Raw genomic sequence first — 23619 nt, 5'->3', positions numbered from 1 at the left:
ACTATAATATCTAATAATATCTCAGAACCTGAGTGTCCAGTCTCCTTACCCACATTCTTCAGTGTCCAACCGGTGCACATGATGGAGGAGAACTACTGTGTTTGAGGGTGAAGTACTTCTAAAGAGTAGTTCTACCAGATTTCAGTGGCACCTCTTCACCTTGGGAAGGCAGACTCAGGGAGCCACATCATCACGACTCTTCTGCCTGCTCCCACCTGTCCCTGCCACGTGCTCTATTCTCTCAGGTCTAAGCCTAATGTAAGAATTAGCAAAGGGGATTTGGAAGTGAGTGTGGAAATGGAGCGGACATTCTTCTGAGTGTCAGTTCCAGAGGGAGGTAGTTAACAGTTTCCAAACAGTTACTGCAAGCAAGTCTACACACACACACACACACACACACACACACACACACACACAGATGTTCACATTTCTCTACTTTCCAAATTTTTACAAGGCCCCAGAAGACACAAATCTACCTTGTGATTCTCTGGATTTTAAGGAAACATTGGTCTAAGAAACATGCAATGTCACATTATTATTAATTCTCAATGGGGACAGCATGCCCAAAGGGACAACCGGTTCTTGGTGAAAGCAAAAATATCTTGGCTTTTTCAGACGTGTGGCCTTTAAGAGGGCTCAGTACATAAAAAGATGCATGCTATATCTTTGGTATTAAATTTTGGGACAATTCAGAAAACATATTTAATAAAGCTCCTTGAAGGGGTTATAGACTAAGAAAGACTGAGAAGGACTCTCATGCAATTGAGTCTTGGCTCAATGTGTCTGTCTTCTAGTATTCAGGGAGGATCACAGATGTGTGTCACCTACCAGGACCTTCTTGGCCAAATATAAGTATATTATAACAGTCAAAATAACTGTTCAATGTGTTGCAATTTTCTGAGTTTTCTTACTTCTCTTGACTTACATTTGAATGACTATTGGAGATTGAGGGGTGAGATCTGAGGCAAGCACAGAGGAGAAGGGCGATCCGTCATCTCTCTACATACCCACTCCACTGCAATCCTTCCCACTGGGAGAGAGGTGGATTCCAACACAGGCCCAGTGGTTATTCATCAATGACCCTGTATACAAAGTGCTTCTTTTCTCTCCTGATACCAAAAATAGGCCTCAAGGGCAGAAGGTATATTTTTTGGTAGGTTTTTTTTTTAATTTACAACTACTTGTCTTGGATTGTCTATGCATACATTGACAAAACCTGTAGTTTTACTCCAGTTATAAAAGCTCTGGGGATAAAATGTGAAGTGGAGACAGAGGGGGAAAAGGAGGTGCAGGTTAACATAAAAGAAATTGTCATTGGGGATTTTATGCAGATATGCAGATATTTTATGCAGATATTTTATACAAGTAACTTTGAGATTAATTTCAGGAGGCAGATCAATAGAATGGACCTGAGAATAGGAAACCATTAGTTCATGTATACATTTGTTCATGCACGTATCTGACCTGGAACAGCTTAAAACATTCCTTCTCTTTCCACTAGTTGACAAAATATATTTAAGATACTGTACTCAAAATATAAAACCAAAAAGTGATTTTAATAATTGACTGGAAATAACAGAGTCATCAGAAGAAGCATGTGTGTAATGGACATGTCTGTATGCTGTGTGCATGCATATTTGGGAGTAGAGGGAAAGGTAATTGGGAACATTCATTGAATGCTTGATTAGTGAGGGGAACGGTAACCTCCACAACTATCGTCCTCGTAATGATCATATTTCATTCTCAGGACATTTTATGAGTAGCTATTTATTTATAATAGGTGGTAAAAGGGAGGTCAGTGTCAGCAAAAGAGCAACAGATAACACAAATATAATATCCAGGTTATTGATTTCAATCTTCTTCCCAGGCCACGGACCAGATGGCCCACATAGTTCAGTCTCATCTCTTCCTTAGAGCTGAGTGGCTATAAAAGTATGCAGTGGAGTGATGATGAGAAAAGAGACAGCTCTCTCTTACTCTTGGGCTAGCAGCTGGAGGAAACTAAACCAGTCTTGGATTTCCAGCCTCCACGCACCTGCTCACCCTAGTTTACTGTTCACTGAAGGCACAAGCCTCCTCTGCAGTCTCCTCATGGCTGACTTCATCTCTTGGTTCCTCAGGGTGTAGATCATGGGGTTCAGCATGGGAGTGATGACCGTGTTGTTGATGGATATGGCTGTGTCCATGGGCAGGGTAGTGAAGGGCCGGCAGTAAATGTAAACACAAGGCACAAAGTGCAGGGTCACCACCAGGATGTGGGAGGTGCAGGTGGAGAGGGCCTTGTTCCGTCCCTCCCCAGAGTGGGATCTTAGCATCACCAGAATGATGGTGTAGGAACCCAGGAGCAGGAAGAACCACAGCAGGGTCACCAGTCCATTGTTGGAGATCATGAGAAGCTCTAAAACAAAGGTGTCGGTGCAGGCCAGCTTCACAACCTGGGGCACGTCGCAGTAGAAGGCATCCAAGATGTTGGGTCCACAGAAGGGGAGAGGAAGCATCAGAATTATCTGGACAATTGAATGCAAACCACCACCCACCCAGGAAGCCACCACCAAGGCCACCCATACCTCTCTCCTCATGATGGTCACATAATGCAGCGGCTTGGTGATAGCAAGGTATCTGTCATAGGCCATCACAGAGAGGAAGAAAATATCTGCCCCACCAGCAAAGTGGAAGAAAAACATCTGTGTCATGCAGCCATTGTATGAGATGGTTTTCCTCTGTGATAAAAGATCCACCAGGAACTTGGGGACCGTGATCGAGGAAAAGACAATATCCAGGACTGATTTATTCCTCAGGAGAAAATACATGGGAGTGTGGAGGCGGGGCTCAGAGGTGATGGTGACCACGATGAGGGCATTTCCCAGCACCGTTGTTAGATATACAAGAAGGAAAACCACAAACAAAAAGAACTCAAGCTCCCGGAAATCAGTGAGTTCCAGGAAAACAAACTCCTTCACATGGGTGTGGTTGGTCTGGCCCATGGTAGGGGTGACCATCTTCGGAGTCTACCTAGGGAGAAGATGAGTTAGGGTTTGGAATGTGGCATCATGAAGTGGCAACATCATTTATCACATATGTTATAAATCTCCCTCAAGCATTCGGATGATCCTGACTACTCAGGATTATCTTCTCTCTGTGCTCGGGAAATTCTTTATCCTTATGGTCCTTCTTTCCTGTTAAAAATACTCTGGGTTTACAGGCAGAATCATCAGACTCTTACCTGTTCACTGGCTACAGAGAGATGAATGGACTATGGTCATTTGCCTGTGGTTTATCTTCTGACCTGCAAAGGTCTTTTCATATGTGCTAAGCTTTATACTTTACCAAGCGCGTTCACCTACAAAAGCAATCTTATCTTGACTGCTTCTCATGAAGGCTCTGTGCGGTGTTCAGAATGATTATGATTACACCTACTTTGTGCATAGGGAAGCTGAGGCTTAGAGCAGTTAAAGACTTACTCACACACCTGCATAACAGCAGATGCATACCATCTACGTGGTAGATGGCGACTCAAGGACTCAACTTAAGGACTCAAATCTAAATCATTTTTTTGGCAAAGACTTCCTCCTTGTCCAAATTTTGGTTAGGTTCCAATGAACTTCTCAATGTGAGCTCAACCTTGGCCTTCCACATCTTCCCTTGCCAAGTCCAGTTTCCGCTAGCGTCCTGTTAAGTCAGTTTAGTGAGAATTCCCCACCCTTGGTATCTGCCAAATTCTTTACCCTCCATCATGGATAGAAAATTCCTTGTATCCCAGTCCTTGGCCACGGTTAGCAAGAGTCCATTTAAGCCAGTTTAATAAACAACATCTTACTCTTGGTGTCTCCTCTTAGTGACTTCCTATCCACTGACTCTCTCACCTTGCTTACTGGCTACAAATCTCCCCTTGTCCTTGTTATATTTGGAGTTGAGCTCCATCTCTCTTGTTGCCATAGTTGTGAGAGCTTTTGAAATAGTTTTGAATAAAGTCTACTTTCGTGTATTTAATAAGTGGTCCAGTGAATAGTTTTCCATTAAGCTCTAGTAGTTTTCCCACCATACCCCTCTTCCAAAGTCTGGGTCTTATGTTGGTTTAATCTGAACACAGATAAGGCTTAAACCATTTACTGAGTGGCCTCATTATTTATTTCTCATCCCCTGCCATAGAGGAAGAAAAGAACCAGGCTCTCGTCAGAACTCCTGTTTGACACTTTGGGAAACCTGTATCTCATGGCAGCATGAGGGCTTTTGGTAGATTTGTTACCTACAATGATTGTTCAGGGCATGTTAAAATGTCATAGAAAAATTGATCATTAAAACCTCACAAGACTTTGGAGCTGACAACCCACACTTTTAGTTTAGAAATGAATAGGGGAGGATACTGATTTGTCCAGAACCAAATTTGAGTCAGTAAAAGATAAAGAATTTTAGCAAGATTCACTGACTTGTATTCCAAGGATTTTCTCCTATTACTATACCATGTCAAAAATAGCCTTTTCAAATCAGAAACCAGCCATCAGAGGATAAAATCATTTTCACTAAGAATGTCTTTATGTCTAAGAACTCATATTCCAGATAATTTAAAAAAATTCAAATAACTGAGATGGCCAAAATCCATTTCAACAGTAGCAAGCAGACAACTGCATCTGAAGCAATGGAATCATGTCTGAAAGAGGCAGAATCACAATGAAGAGATTCTACCAGATTGAAGGGAAAAAAAAAGCACTTTCCCTGAAATAAAGCAGAGCATAGCAGTCCATAAACAACTTATTAATAACTGCATAGGTATTTATTTTTCTCAGTTCTGTCTATTTTATGGTCTAATTTGAAAGGCAGGGCAAACAGAAAGTCTCTTAAATAAAAACCTTGTGAGCTCTCAAGGTCCCTGATGTTCTTTCCGTGAACACAAGTTCATTCCTGTAGAAAATGAATTGCTGCTTTTGTCTTTCTTTTTCTTTCTTTCTTTTAACTTTAAAACTTTACAGTTTTTGGTATATATTTAAAATATACGATGCACTTCTACTTTAATATGCCAGCACCCAGTAATACATTATGTAAAGCTGGTTCTTTGGAGTTTTCATTCTTTTCTCTCCTTCCCTCCCATTTTCCCTCCCTCCCTCCCTCCCTCTCTCCTCTCTTCTCTCCTTCCCTTTCCTCTTTCTCTTCTCCTTCCTCCCTTCCTTTCTTCCTCCCCCTGCCCCCAATTCTTTCTTTCTTTTTCATTCTTTTACTGCCACCTAGCAAATAGCAGAGAGAATAAATTTGGAACATATTTATCAAGGGTATCTATAAGGGTGAGCGCCCATCTTATGATTATTTTGAGGGCAGGATCTATTCAATTTTCTCCATAAGAAATTTCATTTATTTTTTTCATTTTATTGTAGACCCATGTACTGGGGACTCTCCTGGGACACCAATAACATTCATTTTTCTTAGAAAATGAGGATATTCTGACTAACTACATATCTCTGCTTTGCCTTCCATGCACTCAAGAGCATGTGCGGCTTCATTTCCTACTCTCTCTCTCTCTCTTTTTTTCCCCCCTGTGGGTGGCCTCTTTACAGTGTCTCATTTACATTATATTATTGTGTGTTTGTCCTTGTTGCTATAAAGTCTCCCAATCCTTTGTGGGATGCGATGGTAATATGAGGTTACTGCGGTGAGACAGGTTTTCATAGGTATATGGGATCCAGGTTGGGAAGGCTAGAGTGGAATGAGCACCAGCAGGAGAATAGCAGTCCTGGGAGGCCAGGAGTCAGACTTTCTGAATATGCAGGTGGGAGGGGCCACAAAACTAGTATTAACCCTGTAGTTTGCCTGGTTGAGCCCTAATTAGTGTTTTAAAATAATGTTGCACTAAACATTTTATAAATGCATTTTTGTGTGCATTTATGATTTTCTTTCTTTCTTTTTTTGTACCAGGGATTGAACCCAGGGCACTTAACCACTGAGCCACATCCCCAGCCCTTTTGATATTTTATTTTAAGACAGGGTCTCACTAAGTTGTTTAGCACCTTGCTAAGTTGCTGAGGCTGGCTTTGAACTCACAATCCTCCTGCTTCAGCCTCCTGAGCCACTGGGATTATAGGCATGTGCCATCATGCCTGGCTCATCTATGATTTCTTTAAGAAAAATTCCTAGAAATGGACTTACAAAGTCAAATGTTATGTCAGTTTTCTAATTTTAACTGATGATTAAGATACTATAAGGGGCCTAATTCTAATAGTGTTTACTTGACTTCTTTTTATAGATATTATGAACTGAAATAAATTGACACACTTTTAAATTTCTCACAGAAAAGGGAAACTAAGGGTTTTGTCACTTAATAATAGATTCTTCTGTAATGATGGATTGATAAAGGTTAAGAAAAGTGGTCCTACCTTATTAGGACATAAAACATTGTGAGTTACAGATGGGTTTTCAATTTAGAATAACTGTATAGATAACCAGTAAAATAAGAAAACTATGATTTATTTATTATGGCTTCCCCATTTTATTTCATGTGTTTATTCATTTATCATTGTATTATGTATTCAATAAATATTATCAACTAATGATAATTTTTTTTCAGGAAAAAATATAAATATAAACAATCAAAGCAAGGAAAATATTAGGAAAAAATTTCAGTAAATGTTTTCATAATTTTTGGAGTAAAAGAGCATTACACTAAAGATTATTATATTTAACTAAGCAAAAATATGAAACATGTTTCAAAAGCACTGTAAATAAGTTAACAACTAAATATACTTGAACCCTAGTGCTACAAAACAAAAATGCACTCAATATAAATGAAAAACTTGGCAAAATATCTGTTAAAAAACACAATATAAAACAAGCTTAATGTTTTTGATATAAAAGGGCTCTCATAAATCAATAAGAAACTGACAGATACTTGAAAACAAAAATGTATCATGAGTCACATAGAATAATCATTGAACCCGGGGCCTTGAACATACTAGGCAAGCGCTCTATCACTTAGCTATAACCCCAGCCCTCTGTAAAATTATTCTAAGATGATTGACTTATTAAGGAAAGAGTTATGGGAGGGAAACTATACCTCCTGTAGAGACCTGGGACCAGCCAACTTTGGTCTTTGAGAACTGGTTAAAACTAATTATTATTGGCTTCTCTTTTGAATTAATATTATTCTACTTGCTCTGCTGGTCAATTACCTCGGAAAGTTCTAGACTATTAGACTTAATAACAGGTCAGGATCAAATGGTGACATTTCTATAATTGCACTATAAAAACTAGAGGCAGTTTGATCAAAAGAGTTCAACCTTTGAAGTCAGGTTCAGGTGTTTGAAACTTGACTCCATGACCTGGGTCTACTTAACCATTATACTCTTCAGAATCTTTTTGCATGAAATGAGGAACATTGGACTTTCTTTGCAGTGGGATTTGCTTGTGATAATCTAGTTTTTTCTTCCTCCTGCTATCCTAATGTCTCTGTTTCTGTCCTTTCCTCCAGACGTAAGTTCCCTGAAGGCAGAACTTATTTTGTCACTATTGAATCTGTAGCTTCTACCCGACATATATCAGTTATTCAATATTTCTTTTTGCACATGTGGTTGAATGAATGGGTGTCGGTGTCTGATTTGCAGTAGATCCCAACAAGGGTTTGCTTTGCTTTACCCCATTTTCAACCTCGTGCTACATCTACTATTCATTGGTGTTGTGTAAATCACCTAAATGCTTTAATGCATATGAGCACCATTGTAGACTTCAAAGCATTATATAAATATAGGCTATTAATATCATCATAATGTTATCATTGTTATATACTTGTGTTTCTCTCCTTGATACCAGCACACTTTCAATTTCTGTTTCAGAAAGGTCCCATGTCAGTTATTTGCCTATACATCATAGGTACTTAGTAAATATTTATGGGATAAGTTTTAATATAACAATTACCTTTTAATTTAAACATGTCTTAAGAAGCCCAATATTTTACATAAGAGGCAGAAGAACGTAATCATCCTAAAGCTGTTAGTTGAAATTGGATACATTTAAAGAATTGCCCATGGCTATTTTACATTTCAGGAACTGAAAGCCAAACAACGATCAAGATCATAATTTTTGATGTGTGCTGAAGTTGCCTACAGACCGTCTTCAGGATGCCCTCACCTACTTGTGCATTAGAAGGATGAGCTTGCCAGGTCCTCCATCTTCACTGAACACAGGCCCAGCTTAATGTTCCCACAGACATGGAATTAGGAGTCTAATATAGTGTCATCACAGGGAATTAGGATGGATATTTGTAGGAAATGCAATTTTTAATGGCAAAATTTGCAGATGCAATGGGAGTTATTAAAAAGTTACTAAGCAACACATACATGTGCTCTCTCTCTCTCTCTCTCTCTCTCTCTTTCTCTCTCTCACACACACACACCCATTATGATAAGACATCTAATGAGGATGTGATGAAACTGTACAGGAAGCCTTAGGAATCCTCAAAGGCTGCTCCCCTAGGGTACCTCAACAATGAACTTCATGCAAAGTCCTCATATCATTCATACCCATTACAGCCAATTTTAGCAACAATATTTAAGTCAATTCCATAGGACAAATGTGACAATGGTCACAATTGGATCACATAATTGATTTCCTTCAAAAGGATCAATTATAATCATCAATCAAAACATTTCTTTAGTGTTTTCAGTGTATCAAATAAACAAATATGGTCTCCCTTGTGGAGTTTGTCGTCTGGTGGAGAAACAGGGGTTATGTCATGTGTAATCGTAACTGGGGTGTCATGAGAATGGGGAGAACACAGGGGTTTAGCACAGTCCTGGGCACCTGAGAATGCTTCCTTGGGGAAATGTTATTTGATAATAAGAATACCTAACATTTATAGGTTTTTAATTTTTTTTTCTGGGAGATTTTAAAGAATCCATTCTGTTTTTTGGGGCTCATAATAATCCTGAAAAGATCCAAGTTTGAATATGACCATCTTCATTATTCAGAAGCCTGAACTGAGACTATGGCAAACTGGGTTCCACTAGATTGGACCCCTGGCCCGGAGGCCTCTGGGTGGGGTCATGGGTGAGATATCAGTGCAGACCTTGGTGGATGAGGCTGGAGGAATCCCAAACTCAGCACCCATGTGTAATCCCATGCCCTTCTGCTCTCAGAGGAGTAGCTTAGGCTGAAGTGGTACCCCTGTTCTGTGCTCCCTCCTCCACTCAGCCTCTTCTAGGAAGGCAGGCAAGGCTCAGAGGATGGCTGAGCTTGGGGAAAAAAAATCAGGCGAGGTAGCTGGGTCCCCTGATCTTTCTTCCATTTCTTTGGGATCTGCCTCTCTTTCAAAAGCATGTCAAATTTTTACTCTCAGTTACCTAATAAACCCAGCAATGCAGGACTGCTCCTACTGGGTTAGCCTGACTAACTTGGGGTACAGAATTATAGGGTAGCCATTAGGCCAAATCAAATTTGTGTCTTTCAATAGAACATTATTGTTGAGGGCCATTGCCAAATAGGAATGACGCATCGAAATTTCCTTGCCAGCGTACCCCATGTTAAATGGACTTGCCTTGGAAATTCGCTGTGACATTGCATGTGTGTTTGAGAAAGGTGACCCTGCTCAAGGACGAGGGTGGATCCAGGTTTAGGGTGTATCCTGCAGGTTTTAGGAAGTATCCCGGTTTAGGATAATTTGGGTTTAGGGCGTTCCCGGTTTAAGACAATCTGGGTTTAGGGAAGTTCCAGGTTTAAGGTTATTGCTGCTGGGAATAGGGCGTATCCTGCTGCCTGAGTTCCCGTTGAGTTCTCGTGGAATTGAGAAAGTATTTGGGACGTGAATTGTGTGGCAGAACTTGGATTTCCCCAGAACGTGTGTGTAGAGGCCGGTGTGAGTTCGGGAATAAAGAATTGCTGTTTGAATCGACAAGGTGTGAGTGGCTCGTGATCTTGTGCCCAGCCAAGACTGCGGCACATTATCAATAACTAAGCTGATATTTTGATTTTCATTTGCTTGTCTCAGGCTATTCCGAAACTTGTTAGAGTACAAGAAGAGAACTATGAGTCCCCTTACATTCCAGAGACCTCATTTCAGATGATATATGTTTTTTAATGTGTTTGTCCTCTCCACTAGACCAAATCCTCAGAAGGCAGGAGTCACCTCTCACTGATAGCCCTAGTGGACCTCAGTGAACCCAGGTGGATGTGCATGGTCTCAGGCACACTGGTGATTTCTTGCATTTTCTAAAGCTCCTCTCTTCCTCCTGCCACTGCTTCTCTGAAGTAAAATAAGAACAGAGACACAAGGTATCTATTTAAACTGCACCTATTTAAGACTTTCCTACATTATTCATTTTTGCCTCCATAGTCACTTCCTGCTGCTACCTGAATATATCCCAGGAATGGAAGGTATCCATGTCACCTCAGTGCTAATATCATTTATAAATGTGTGTTTCCAAGACATCGGGAGGAGGGAGAGTGCTGTTCTGTGAGGTGGGGGCAGGAAAGACAAGCCGGAGGAACATAGGGACAGATGACTGAAAGAAGAAAAGGGCCAAATTCTGCCCTCTCTATCCCAACCCCTGCAAGCCCCGATCTTTCCATTATCTCCATAGTTTCCAGGATGTCATACAGCCAGAACTGTGCAGTGGGTAGCCTTGGCAGACTGGTTGTTTTCATTTAGCAATATACACTTAAGTTTCCTTTTTTTTTTTTTTACTTGATAGCTCCTTTCCTTGAATAACATTGAATTGTACATATGGAACACTGTTTAGCCATTCACCCATTGAAGGACATCTTGGTTCCTTCTAGTGTTTGGTGAGTATGGAAAGATACTATTATAAAGAGGGTCTTTGGCCAGGTGCGGTGGCACATGCCTGTAATACTAGCAGTTTGGGAGGCTGAGGCAGGAGGATCACAATTTCAAAGCCAGCCTCAGCAATTTAGCAAGACCCTAAGCGACTCAGTGAGACCCTGTCTCAAAATGAAGCATAGGAAAGGGCTGGGGATGTGGTTCAGAGTTTAAGCACCCCTGGGTTCAATACTGGTACCCCCCCAAAAAAACCCCACCCCCAAATAGATTCTTTTGGTACCTAAGATATTCATGTGTCAGTTCAAGGACACATTCTTGACTCACTTCAGAGTGTGTGATTCCTCCTCCTCCTCCTCCTCCTCCTCCTCCTCTTCCTCCTCCTCCTTCTCCTTCTCATTCTTCTCCTCCTCTTCCTTCTTCTAATGGTTGGGGACTGAGCAGGGAAGTGATGTGGGGGTTTGGCAGGTATGAGTGTAAGGTATGACAGCCAAGTCTAAGGAATGATGTGACACTAGTCAACCTTTAATAAATAGGTGCACTGAGAAGAGATGTTAAAAAAATGCAAAGACATATTCTAGGTAAGTGTAATTTAAAAGCACTTAGAACTTGAGAGACTGAGGAGAAGGAAGGAATAGGGAAGGGGGAACCCATCAATGGGTAGCTAGGAGGAGCAAGCTCTGGTGCTCTGTGTCACAGCAGGGTAAATGTAATTAGCAATAATACATCAAAGACCTCAAAATAATTAGAAGAGAGGAATTTGAATGCATTCACTACAAAGAAAGGATAAAAGTTTAAGGTGATAGCTATGTTAATTTTCCTGAGTTCTCACTACCCAATGTATACATGAATCAAAACATCACAATGTGCCTCATACATATGAATACATATTATATGTCAATCAAAAGAAAACTGAAAAAATATGCAAGGACATGGGGAGATTTAGTTCAAAGAAGAGAAGATTTCACAAAGATTTGATCTTGTAATTTAAAGACTTCCTTTTTACTCTGACTTCCTCATGATGCTTTCAAGATTTGACTGCTAAATGATTAAGGCTACCAAAAATAAACTATTACTCTCTAAGGATCCAAACATCTGAGTCTTAAATTTTAAGAACGTTTGGGTTCTACTTCCCCAAGGTCTCTCCTGTACCATTTGCCCATTGCTGACAGATGGAGGCAAGAAAACTTCAGAAAGAAAACCCATAGGACCCAAAGAAAACCCATAGTAAATCTACACAAAAAGAAGGAAACAGAGGTTGGAACACACTGGGTGGCGTATTTTAAAACTGTGCTGAAAATTTAACCTGAAGCCCTCACCTGCCAAGATTGTGAAATGTTGCAGGTCAGACACTCTCTTGTCCGCATCTCCTTCCTTCTTGCACTGTCTGATATGTATCAGGTGCTTAAAATAGCTGTTGATTGAATTGCTGCTGTTACTACCACTGCTGCTTCCTCTACCTTCACCTCCATTTTTATTAGCTACCATTTTTTGAGTGCTTATGTGCTGACATGGTGATAATAATTTTTGAGCATTATGATTAACACTCTGATTTTATCCCTGTTAGACATGATGAGCTCCTAATTCTGCATGACTAGGGAACAAAGGGGCCGGGTGTGAACTTATGCTGCTCTGACTCCAAAGTACTTCCTAATGATGCCTGAATAAACCAACGAAATAATTCAAAACCAAGTGGAAGTGAATATCAGAGAACCTTCTCTTCTTATATTCTTTTTTTTTTGGTGGTACTGAGGATTGAACCCAGGGCTTTATGCATGTGAGTCAAGCACTCTACCAACTGAGCTATATCCTCAGCCCCCTTCCTGTATTCTTTCTTAAATTTCCCCTCTGATGTTAAAACACCTGTAAGTTTGGGATAAAATCACTTAAATTTCTGTAAGCAATTATCTCAATCCACAGACTCATTATGGACTTCATTCTTTGCAGTCTCATATACCACTCTAATAGCAGTTGTTCTTTAGTTCTAATCCTAACTACAAGTCCCAAACTACAAGCCAGCACTAACTATGGCCACTGCACATGGGCCTGCACTAGGGAAGGTGGCCATGGAAAGACGGAGGGGTGAAGGACTGTAATTGGAGAGGAGGAACCAGGAGGTGAGTTTCTCTTGTATTTTCCTTGGATGGTATATTTGGCTGCCACCAGAAAACATTCACCATCAACCTAACCAAGGGCTCATTGGAAGGCAAGGTAACAAAGTGTTGAAGAATTTTTGTCATGGAGTCATATTGTTTGAATCTGAAGTCATATTTTACTCACTGGCTGTGTATTTGGGGAATCAAAGGGTTAATGTATGTAAAAGTATTTAGAATAGGGCTTGAAACACAGTAAGCACTCAAATGTTAATGCTCCTCTCTGTGTGCACACACCCACACTCACACACACACACAGACAGTTGTCCCTTGCTATCCATTGGTTCCACATCTTTGCACTTAACCAATCATGGAATTGAAATATTCAGAAAGAATTGCATCTTTACTGAACATGTTCAGACTTTTTTCTTGTCATTATTCCCTAGACAATACAGTATAACAATTATTTACATGGCACTTACATTATATTAGGTATTATAAATAGTCTAGGAGTCATTTAAAGTATATGAGAGGTGAGTATAAGTTATAGTCATATACTATGCCATTTTATGTAATGGACTTAAACATCTGTATTGGGGTGTTTTTGGTCCTGGAACAATTCCTCATGGATACTACAGGATGACTATATGATCTGTAGATCTTATTCTAAATTTTCAGAACACCTGAGACAGAGTTCTCTCTCTTCATGCATAGTTTATGCTCTTCCAGAAATAATTGATTTTTTTATATGAACAATAAGTCAAATAACATCTCTGCATATCCACTAGATGTACTCTCATGGAAAAGTGAGTGTGTTGGGAGCAGTAGAGCTACAAAGGATCGACAGGAGGATTTACCAGGAGAGAGAGCTGTGTTGGACAAATCCACCATGAAGGAGTAATCCTCTGGAGGTGAGGGCTGAGATGGGCCTTCCTGAGATGAAGGTGAATAAGTAGTGTCCTATGTGGGGCTGAAAGTGTTAATCCATTCAGGTAAAGAAACAGGGATTATATTGGAGCCATGGGTTCAGACAGAAGAGAGTAAGAGGGAGTTTGGAGTGTGGTCATCAAAACAGACACTGACGGGGAAATGGAGTCTTTTCTCAGTGCCAAGCCACTGAAGGATCAGTAGGGTTAAAATCAAGGAGATACCTGTTAATTAGGTGACCAAGATTGAAAAGAGACAAATACTGGTGTGATATCACCAGACTCAAATTTGCCAGGCCCTTGCAGAGCTGAGATAAAGAGAAATCACAGCAAAGGGTACTGTCCTTCAGCATCTGCTTAGCAGACTATTCAGTTGCCATTAAGGGAATCCAGCAGGGAGATTCCGTTTAATGGAATAGACATCGAGTTTTGCCTCAGCTAGACAGAGTGGATCTTTTCAAGTTTTACCAAATGCTAGTAACAAGAATTATACCCTAGTACACATTTAGGGCTGCTATCTGTTGAATGTGGAGTGCTGCAGCATTTGGACAGAGTGTGGTCTCTGGAGTCAGGAAGACCTGGACTGGATCAGAGTCGTGTCCCCTGAATGATGTTGAGCAAGTCAGTTTTCCTGTTGACACCTTGTTTCCTCATTTTGTGACATAAAATAGTGCAATGGGTATTGTAGCATTGCCATGGATATTTGATTAATGGTTTTTCTGCTTGGTATATATCAAGTGTCTGATAAAGCCTAGTTGTGATTTTTATAACATTAGTCTATTCTGTTATTATTATTATTATTTTTTTTCTGAAGAAATTCATTTTTATCTTTGGCTACAAATAGTGGCATCTATAGGCAACTGACCAGAAAGAACAATGAGAGGCATCTGGTGGGGGGAGCCTCCATTGTCAAATAAGAGCATAGGAATGTCTCCCTTGCCTAAGGCCCAGGTGGAGGTGATACCACGGATACTGTAAGTCTCCAGTGTGGGGGGAAATATGTTTCCATTCGGGACCTAAGAGAATACTTTCTTCCTCCCCATCACCTTCCACAGGGCGTCCTTGATCTCTCTGTTCCTCAGACTGTAAATGAGGGGGTTCAGCATGGGGATCACCAGGGAGTAAAACACAGACACCACCTTGTCCCTGCCAAGGGAGTAGCTGGAACTGGGTCGCAGGTACATGAACAGGGCTGTCCCGAACAACAGCGTGACCACTATCAGGTGCGAGGCACACGTGTTGAAGGCTTTCCACCGGCCTTCCACCGAGCGGATCTTCAAGACAGCAGATACTATATAGCTGTAGGAGACCAAGAGGATGAGAAACGACGTTCCTCCAACTGCCACCACCACGAGGAAATTTACCACCTGAGTGAGGAAGGTGTTGGAGCAAGAGAGTGCCAGGATTGGTGGGAGGTCACAGAAGAAGTGGTTGATGACATTTGGTCCACAGAAGTGGAGCCGAAATATGGAGCAGGCCTGGATCAGGGAGCTCAGGAAGCCGCCCATATATGCCCCGACCACCATGCGTGCACAGAGGCCCTGGGACATGATGGTGGTGTAGAGAAGGGGGCTGGAGATGGCTGCATACCGGTCATACGCCATAGCTGTCAGAAGGAAGCACTCGGTTAGACCCATGCCAACGAAGAAGAAAAACTGAGCGGCACAACCCAGGAACGATATGGGCTTTTGCTCCTGGAAGAAGTCAGTGAGCATCTTGGGAACCACAGTGGAAGAGTAGCAGATGTCAATGAAGGACAGGTTGCTGAGGAAGAAGTACATGGGTGTGTGCAGATGAGCATCACCTCTGATCAGAAAGATGAGGGCCAGGTTCCAGGCCAGGGTCACGAGATAGATGCTCAGGAAAGTCACGTAGAGGAAGTCTTGGAGTTCTGGATGGTCTGTGAATCCCAGAAGGATGAACATGGTCACAGATGAGCTGTTCCAGGCCTGGGTTACCAACATGCTTCCCATGGACCACAAGGGCAAGATGCGGACCTGGGCTGGGGATAATCCACATCACAAGTGGTGTCAAAAAACAAGCACTGGGCTGGGCTTGTGGCTCAGTGATAGAGTGCTCGCCTAGCATTCGTGAGACACTGGGTTCAATCCTTAGCACCACATAAAAATGAAATAAAGATATTGTGTCCACCACCTACAACTAAAAATTAATATACAACAAAACAAATAAACATACAAACAAACAAAAAAAAAAACAAGCACAAATGTGTGAGAGAGAGGGCAGAGAACTACAGACTTACACAAAGATTCTCTTTCTCTGAATATTTAAATAACTGAATTGCAGTCATTTAAATATTTGGGAATTAACTATTGTGTAGCCATGTGATTTTAGACTTTGAGTTCAGACTCTGTAGAATAAACTCCTTCCTTTGACATTCACTATTTGTGTCCCTTTGAACGAGATACCTACATCCATTTATTTAAAAGTTCACTTATTTATTTGCAGTACTGAGGATTGAACCCAGGGCCTCATGCATGTTAGGCAAGTGCTCTACCACTGAGTTACAGTCCCAGATCAATACCTAACATCTCTTGCTTCATTTTTTCCCCTTTAAACTGGATGTTAGTAATTGCTTCACAGATTTGTTTTAAGAACTGAATAAGGCAACATATGTAGAATGCCTGGCACATAGTAGCTCACCCAGAACACCTGGAGCTGTCTACCACCAGTCAACACTGGGATGTTAGCAGCTCATTCAGCTTTCCTGAGCTTCCATTTCTCAACTTGTAAAAGAGCAATAACAGTGTCTACTAAACAGAGTGTGAGATTATTTAGGAGAGTGTGTAAAATGCTCTTGGGTGTTGAGATAAAATGTTGGTTTAATAAAATTGGGACTGTGATTATTTGTTTTGGCAGTAATTACTCCTTAAAGAATTATTTAGAGAACTGACCCTTATTTTGGAAATACTTCCTCCAGATGTTGGAGGTGGAAGTGTGCTTATCTTATGGAAATAAGAACTCACTGATGCACTCCACAGGATTTTAAGGAGCGTTTGGAGTATGCTTGAGGAATTTAATGATTTAGGGAATTAGTGGATCAATTGAATCTGTTTTAAAGGGTGCCAGGATTTTTTTTTTTTTTTGTATTGGGAATTAAACCCAGGGGTAATTGGCTACAGAGCTACATTCCCAGTATTTTTTTTTTTTTTTTGAGCCAGGGTCTGAAGTTCCTGAAGGCCTCAGCATGTTGCCCTGGCTGGCCTTGAACTGGTAATCCTCCTGCCCCATCAGCTTTCAAGTCAGTGGGATTAGATTACAGGCGCGTGAATCTGAAGGGAATGGAAGGAAATGGAAAACTTTATGTTGCTGAATCCTGTTCATGTGGAGGCATTACTTGCCTTAAGAGAGAAAGGAAATTCTCTTCCCTCTTGCAAGTAACCTCAGGGAGGCTCAGTTTGGTTTGAGTCTGAACTCCCTAAAGTTTTGTCATGGTTTGAATGTGTTTTTTCCTTCACCAAAATTTGTTACAATTTGGTGGCCAATGCAGCACTGTTGGTAGGTGGGACTTTTTTTAAAAAAAAATTTTTATTTATATATGACAACGGAATGCATTACAATACTTATTACACATAGAGAGCACAATTTTTCACATCTCTGGTTGTATACACAGTATATTCACACCAATTCGTGTCTTTATACATGTACTTTGGATAATAATGATCATCATATTCCACCATCATTAATAACCCCATGCCCCCTCCCTTCCCCTCAAACCCTTCTGCCCTATCTAGAATTCATCTATTACTCCCATGCTTCTGCTCCCTACCCCACTATGAACCAGCTTCCTTATATCAAAGAAAACATTCAGCATTTGGTTTATTGGGATTGGCTAACTTCACTTAGCATTATCTTCTCTAACTCCATCCATTTATCTGCCAATGCTATGATTTTATTCTCTTTTATTGCTGAGTAATATTCCATTATGTATATAAGCCACATTTCTTTATCCATTCATCTATTGAGGGGCATCTAGGTTGGTTCCACAGTTTAGCTATTGGGAATTGTGCTGCTTATAATGTAACTATACCCAAAGGACTTAAAAACAGCATACTATAGAGACACAGCCACATCAATGTTTATAGCAGTACAATTTACAATAGCTCAACTGGTAGGTGGGACTTTTAAGAGGACTCATATCCTTCTTGGGAGACTGAATTAGTTCTCACAGGACTGGATTGCTTCCGGCAAAAGTGGGTTGTTATAAAGTACCTCTCTCCTTTGTCCCTTCCCTTCCGTGCAGGCTGGCACATTGCACTTTCCCCTCCACTTTATGAAGTAGCATGAGGCCCTTGCCAGATGTAGGTGCCCAATCTTGGATTTAAAGCCTCGGGAACTGTGAACTGAATTTTGTAAACCTATTTTTGTTACACATTATTTGGATCTCAGGTATTCTGTTTTAGCAACATTAAATGAACTAAGACAAATCCCATGATTTAGGCAAATCAACCAATTTTACACAATTGAAGAGGCAGAGTCTGAGAGACACAGTGACCTCACTGGATTCCCAGATGCCGGAACTGCATCTTTTGCAAATAATGTGAAAATTTAAGAATACAGTGAAATTAAGCCTCTAGCACAGCATCTTGCCCATAGAAGATACTCAGTAATTGATGGAGACTGATAGAGTTCATTTAGAGTCAGTTCCATCAATATCTGCAAGAAGGCGTTGAGCTTTATAATCAAATTTGCCTGGTTTAAATTTAGATCAAGCGGGCAACGGAGGATGACATGGATTAATGACAAGGCCAACCTCGGTCAAATTGTGGAGTTGGCAGTGTTCTGTGATTTCCCTGTCTGTCCTGATCTGGGCTCCACCCTTCTCTCATCATGCATCCTCCTCTACTCTGCAGGTTCCTGGGTCCCTCAAGGGCTTGCTCTTGCAGGGCTTTCTTTCATCTAAATGTACACATGACTGATGAAACAGAAGGAGTCTCTCAATGTGGGGAGACTGTTCAAAAGGGGCCAAGGCTTTAATCCAGGAATTAAGACTCAGATGGTCAAATTCAAAGCATCCAACAGAAAAGAGAAGGAGGGTTTAAGAGATTAGGGATTTCCGCAGTGTTTAGAAAATCTCCTGTATGACCTCAGTCTGGATTGTAGCCCTTCCAAATTAATTTTCAGACTACTTCTTAATAATCAAGGCTGTGTTCAAGGGCATAGAAGTTCCTTCTGAAATTTCATTGCCTCTTAATCCTCTTTCTAATGGCAAGAGCTCAAATAGATTTCAGAAGCCTATCAAAGAAGCAGTAAAGCAGAATCAAAATTGAGCTGTGATTATAGAATCAGACTCTTAAATGTTAACTCTGCAATCTTTCTCAGATTATTGTGATGAGAACATTTTTCTGTTTGGAGGAAACTTGGTTTTGGAAAGATTGTTTTCATAATTTGTTTCATGTTAGCATGCCAATTTGTTTACCACAAAATTTCTTTTTTTCATTATAGATGAACACAATATTTTGTTTGTTTTTATGTGGTGCTGAGGATTGAATCTTGAACCCAGTGCCTCACATATGTGAGGCAAGCGCTTTGCCTGAGTTACAAACCCAGCCCTGTTTTTCATAGAATTTCTAATGAACAACTTGTGCATTAATAAAATTAGTGATTCAACTCATGATTTTCTGAACTTTTAAAAATGCTACTGAATATTGATTAATCAACTAATTGCCAGTTGAAGAAAATGTGTTTCTTTTTGCTCTCTTAGTCACCTTGCCTGTAAAGACATGATATAGAATGGTGTTCAGCTTATATGCACATATTAATTAATAGGAAAACTATTCCACCATTAACTGAATTATTTGAGAATTATCTCAGAATTACCTGAGATAGAGAAGAGAATTTAATTACACAATGAATTTCTTTATCTTATTCTGAATTTCAATATTGCATTGAATCAAAGAAAGCTCAAATGTGAGAAAAATAAAAATAAAAATAGCATGAGTTTTTTAAGGCTTTGCAAGAATAGTCCATAAATTCAATTTTTCCAAATTGTCCTTAAGAACACAAATGATTTTTGGGAACCCTTGAAAACAAAAACATATAGATTAGACATTTTGAAAAGTGACACTTAAAAAGAAAATAATTATCTAACTATGAAAAAATATGAAGGGACCTTGCTAAGTGAAAGAGACCTATATGAAAATATGATGTGATATGTAATTCCAAATTTATGACATTCTGAAAACTGCGAGACTGTTATAATTAAAGCTTTGTCCCAAGGTTTCATAAACTGACTTCCAGACCACTCACGTATAATCGAATCAAGCCTTTATTGAAGCACACTGGTGGCAGCTGACCAGAACATAAAGCTGTTCCCCTGATCAGCCCCGAACAATTGCAAGGGCACTCCTTATAAGCCTGAAAACTGCAAAAGGGATGTTCGGGCGTCTAGTCAATGCAAGCAAGCCAGGTTACAGAAGCGGGACAGTGCAGTCAAATGGAGGGAAGCCTAACCAATCACAGTTAGCCCAGTTACAGAAACAGAGCCCCGTTACCCTAGTTAATGAAACAATACCCCATTAGGTAGTTCCGTGTTCTTAAAGGTTTCTATAGCAAAAGGAAGAGAACATCTTGCCCCAGTCATGACTCTTCTACTTGGCATGGTTGTTTTACAGGATGAAGTCATAAAACAAAATGGAGTCACATTTGCTCCTACTATCACAAAACTATGAAAACATTAAAAATATCAGTGATTGCCAAAGCTTAGAGGGAGGGATAATAATAGGGAAGAAATGAATGAGGTATATGGGAAATCTCTACCTTCTATTCAGCTTTGCTGGGAACCTAAAACTGCTCTAAAAAATAAAGTCTATTCCTAAAATAGTAGTACCCCCCTCAAACAGATTAGTTTAAATGTGAGGAAAAGCAGAGAGAATTGAGAGGTACCAGGAGAAAAATTATAAGCCAAAGTACTGCTTGGATTTGTAGATCTGGGGTGCTCTATAAGTGACATTAATCTGGGCATAAAGAATACAAATAGAAGATGAAAGACTACACTTACCTTCTTTCTCCTGTTCTGCTTGCTCTTAGCTGACACCTGTCTCGAGTTGTCCTGCTTTGGAGAGTTTAATCAGACTTCAGCTGCTGCTTCCAATTCCCAAGGAGGGAGTAAGTTTGAAGAGGGAACTTGGGGATGGTTTGTCAAGAATCAAAACATCGTGGTGCATAGAAAGCATGTTTGTGGATAGAGTAACAGAGGGCAAAGATATGCAAAGAAAGGAGGGGGCTAATACTTCTGTTTGGGGTTTGTTTTGGAAAAGTTGTTTCAAAACTGGGGTAGCTGGTGAATGTTGAAGAGGAATTTTTCCCCTCTCTCCTTGGAGATGTTTTATTGCATTTGCCCTGGAGGATCTTTACAAAAGAGGAAGAAATTTATTTCCCAAACTTCACAGCTTTGTGGTTAATTGCTCTCTGGGGCTGTCTATAACATAAACTCATAAAATGCTCCAAAGACAATGCTTATTAAACTTGGTCTCTTTGGCCAGGTCCTCCAATCCCCTAAGGCTAATCAAGATATCTTCTGGTAGTACATCACCAAGCCCAGGAGCACATGGAATATAAAAACAGGATGAACACTTACTCTGCTGAAGAAGCAAGATTGCCCATACATAAGTATATATTTACTAATCCTCTTTTGTTTTTGCCTAGAACCTGCTTAACCTGAAATATGCTTAGTTGATGGGAGTTTACCGAGCTCCTACTGTGTGCTAAGCATTGTACTTCATGCTTTTTTTTTGTGTTAACTCATGACATTCTCCAAAATCCCCCCTTGCAGAGAAGAAAACAGAAATTCAGAGAAACTAAATAAGTTGTTCAAACTTCTACAACTAATAAGACATTGAGTCCATTTCTTGGTTCCATTATCTCAGCTTGGTTAAAAATAACCCTACAGAGCTGGAGTTGTCACTCAGTGGTAGAGGGCTTGCCTAGCATGCATGAGGCACTGGGTTCAATCCTCAGCTCCACATATAAATAAATAAAATAAAGGTATTGTGTCCATCTAAAAAAAAAATAACCCTGCAGCCTCTCTTTATTTTGCTTAGACATTTCCTCTGTCAGATATGTTAGTTAATCACAGTTTGACGCCAAAATCTGCATATGAATATATAGCACTCATATTTATTTTGGAACTCAATTGCATATAATTTTGTTGATATGGTCAATAATATCTCTCAATTTATAAATCTAATTTCTTTTCACAGAAACCTACTATCTTGAAGGGAGATGATTCGATAAGAGGAAGGGATTCAGAGAGAGGGAGAGGGAGAGAGTAGGGTAAGGGAGGACAATTGAGTGTAGATATGATCCAAGTATGTGACATTCATGTACAGATATCCCATTATGAAGCCCATTATTTTGTGTAGTTAATGTGCACTTAAAAAAAAAGACAAGAAAAGAAACCTACCATCTTCCTCCAGGAGAAAGATATTAGGCATGGGGCCTTTTCTTCTTAAAAAACTTATTCTGATATGGCATGATGAAATATAAAGATATAAGACTTTTTTCTACAGAGGGCCACATACAAATAAAAAATAATATCAGTTCATAATTCAACAGAAGGCAAGTCATTAATGTACATGCTTGGGGATGAAAAGGAAGAAGAAAAAGATTTGGTTCACTCATTTATTAAACTGAGAATACTGAACTTAGGTCTTTTAAAAATAGCCACAACAAATAGTGGCTGATTAATCTTAATACCACGACCAGTTAAGGGAAAGAAGTTATTTAACCAGACAGAAAAATGGAGGAAGAGACAATCAGGGTAGTGAAGGAATAGGATTAAAGATAAAAATATAGAAAAGGAGAAATCATTCATCCTTTCACTCTGTACATATATATTTATTTATTGGAGTTAGGTTTTTTCATTAACACATTCATTTATTTTCTTTAATTGACAAATGGCAAACTGTGTATATTTATGGACACAATGTGATGTTCTGATGCATATACACATAGTAAAATAATTAAATTAGACCTGTTAACATATTCTTCATCTCCCCTACTTATCATCTCCTAATAACCTGAGGACCTCTCTTTAGATCCACCTCCTGAAATTCTATTGCACACACTTTCCTTTCCAATAGTGGGGCCCAGCCTTTTAACATACAATTTTTGGGGTGACTTCATTCATATTATAGCAGGTTGTATTATGCCTCCAACTTTGTTCTTATTCAAAGTTGGAGGCATAATAGATAGTCATTGCATTGACTATCTATGGTATTTTGTGGTTTTTTAGAATGCTTTCTTTCTATTTCTATTAAAAATACCTTTGGAATTTTTATAAGAATTGTATTGAGTCTGGTTATAACTTTGGGGAATATGAATATTTTTACAATGTTAATTCTTCTAATCCATATTTCCATTGATTTGTATCTTCTTCAATTTATTTTATCAACATTGTATAGTTTTCAGTATACAGATTTTTCACTTTGTTAAACTTACTGTTAAAATTTTTTTTGGTATTCAACTATAAATGGGATTGTTTTCCTAGTTTCATGTTTGGATAGTTCACTTTTAGTGTATAGAAATAGTACTATTTTTTTTGTGTGTTGATTTTGTATCCTAAAAAATCCTGAATTTCTTAGTTCTAATGGCTTTTTTTTGGTGGAGTCATTATAATTTTCTAAATATAAGATCATATCATCTGCAAACAGGGACAGTGTAACATCTTCCTTTCTGCCTTGAATGTCTTATTTCTTTTCCTTGCTTAATTGCTGTGACTGGGATTTAAAGTACTATGTTGACTAGAAGTAGGAGCGGGCATCTTTGTTTCATTCTTAATTGTAGCAGGAATGTTTTCTTCTTTTCACCATTGAGTATGGCTGTGGGCTTG

The 23619-nt window shown here is 39.7% G+C and overlaps 2 protein-coding genes across 2 annotated transcripts; both read right to left on the bottom strand.

Moving 5' to 3' along the window:
• Window positions 1-2039: 2039 nt before the first annotated feature.
• On the bottom strand, window positions 2040-2984 carry OR4D6 (olfactory receptor family 4 subfamily D member 6; the record flags this gene model as incomplete). The annotated part of the gene is made up of 1 exon (XM_081280308.1): window positions 2040-2984. The coding sequence occupies one exon, from the start codon at window positions 2982-2984 to the stop codon at window positions 2040-2042; it is 945 nt and encodes a 314-aa protein (XP_081136434.1).
• Window positions 2985-14785: 11801 nt separating this feature from the next.
• OR5A1 (olfactory receptor family 5 subfamily A member 1) lies at window positions 14786-15742 on the bottom strand (the record flags this gene model as incomplete). The annotated part of the gene is made up of 1 exon (XM_081279467.1): window positions 14786-15742. The coding sequence occupies one exon, from the start codon at window positions 15740-15742 to the stop codon at window positions 14786-14788; it is 957 nt and encodes a 318-aa protein (XP_081135593.1).
• Between the last annotated feature and the right edge of the window lie 7877 nt (window positions 15743-23619).

This window comes from Spermophilus citellus, assembly GCF_964194105.1.
Source record: "Spermophilus citellus genome assembly, chromosome: 2".
NCBI lineage: Eukaryota > Metazoa > Chordata > Mammalia > Rodentia > Sciuridae > Spermophilus > Spermophilus citellus.
The sequence above is the reverse complement of the archived record's forward strand: the minus strand, read 5'-3'. Positions and strand labels throughout refer to the sequence as shown.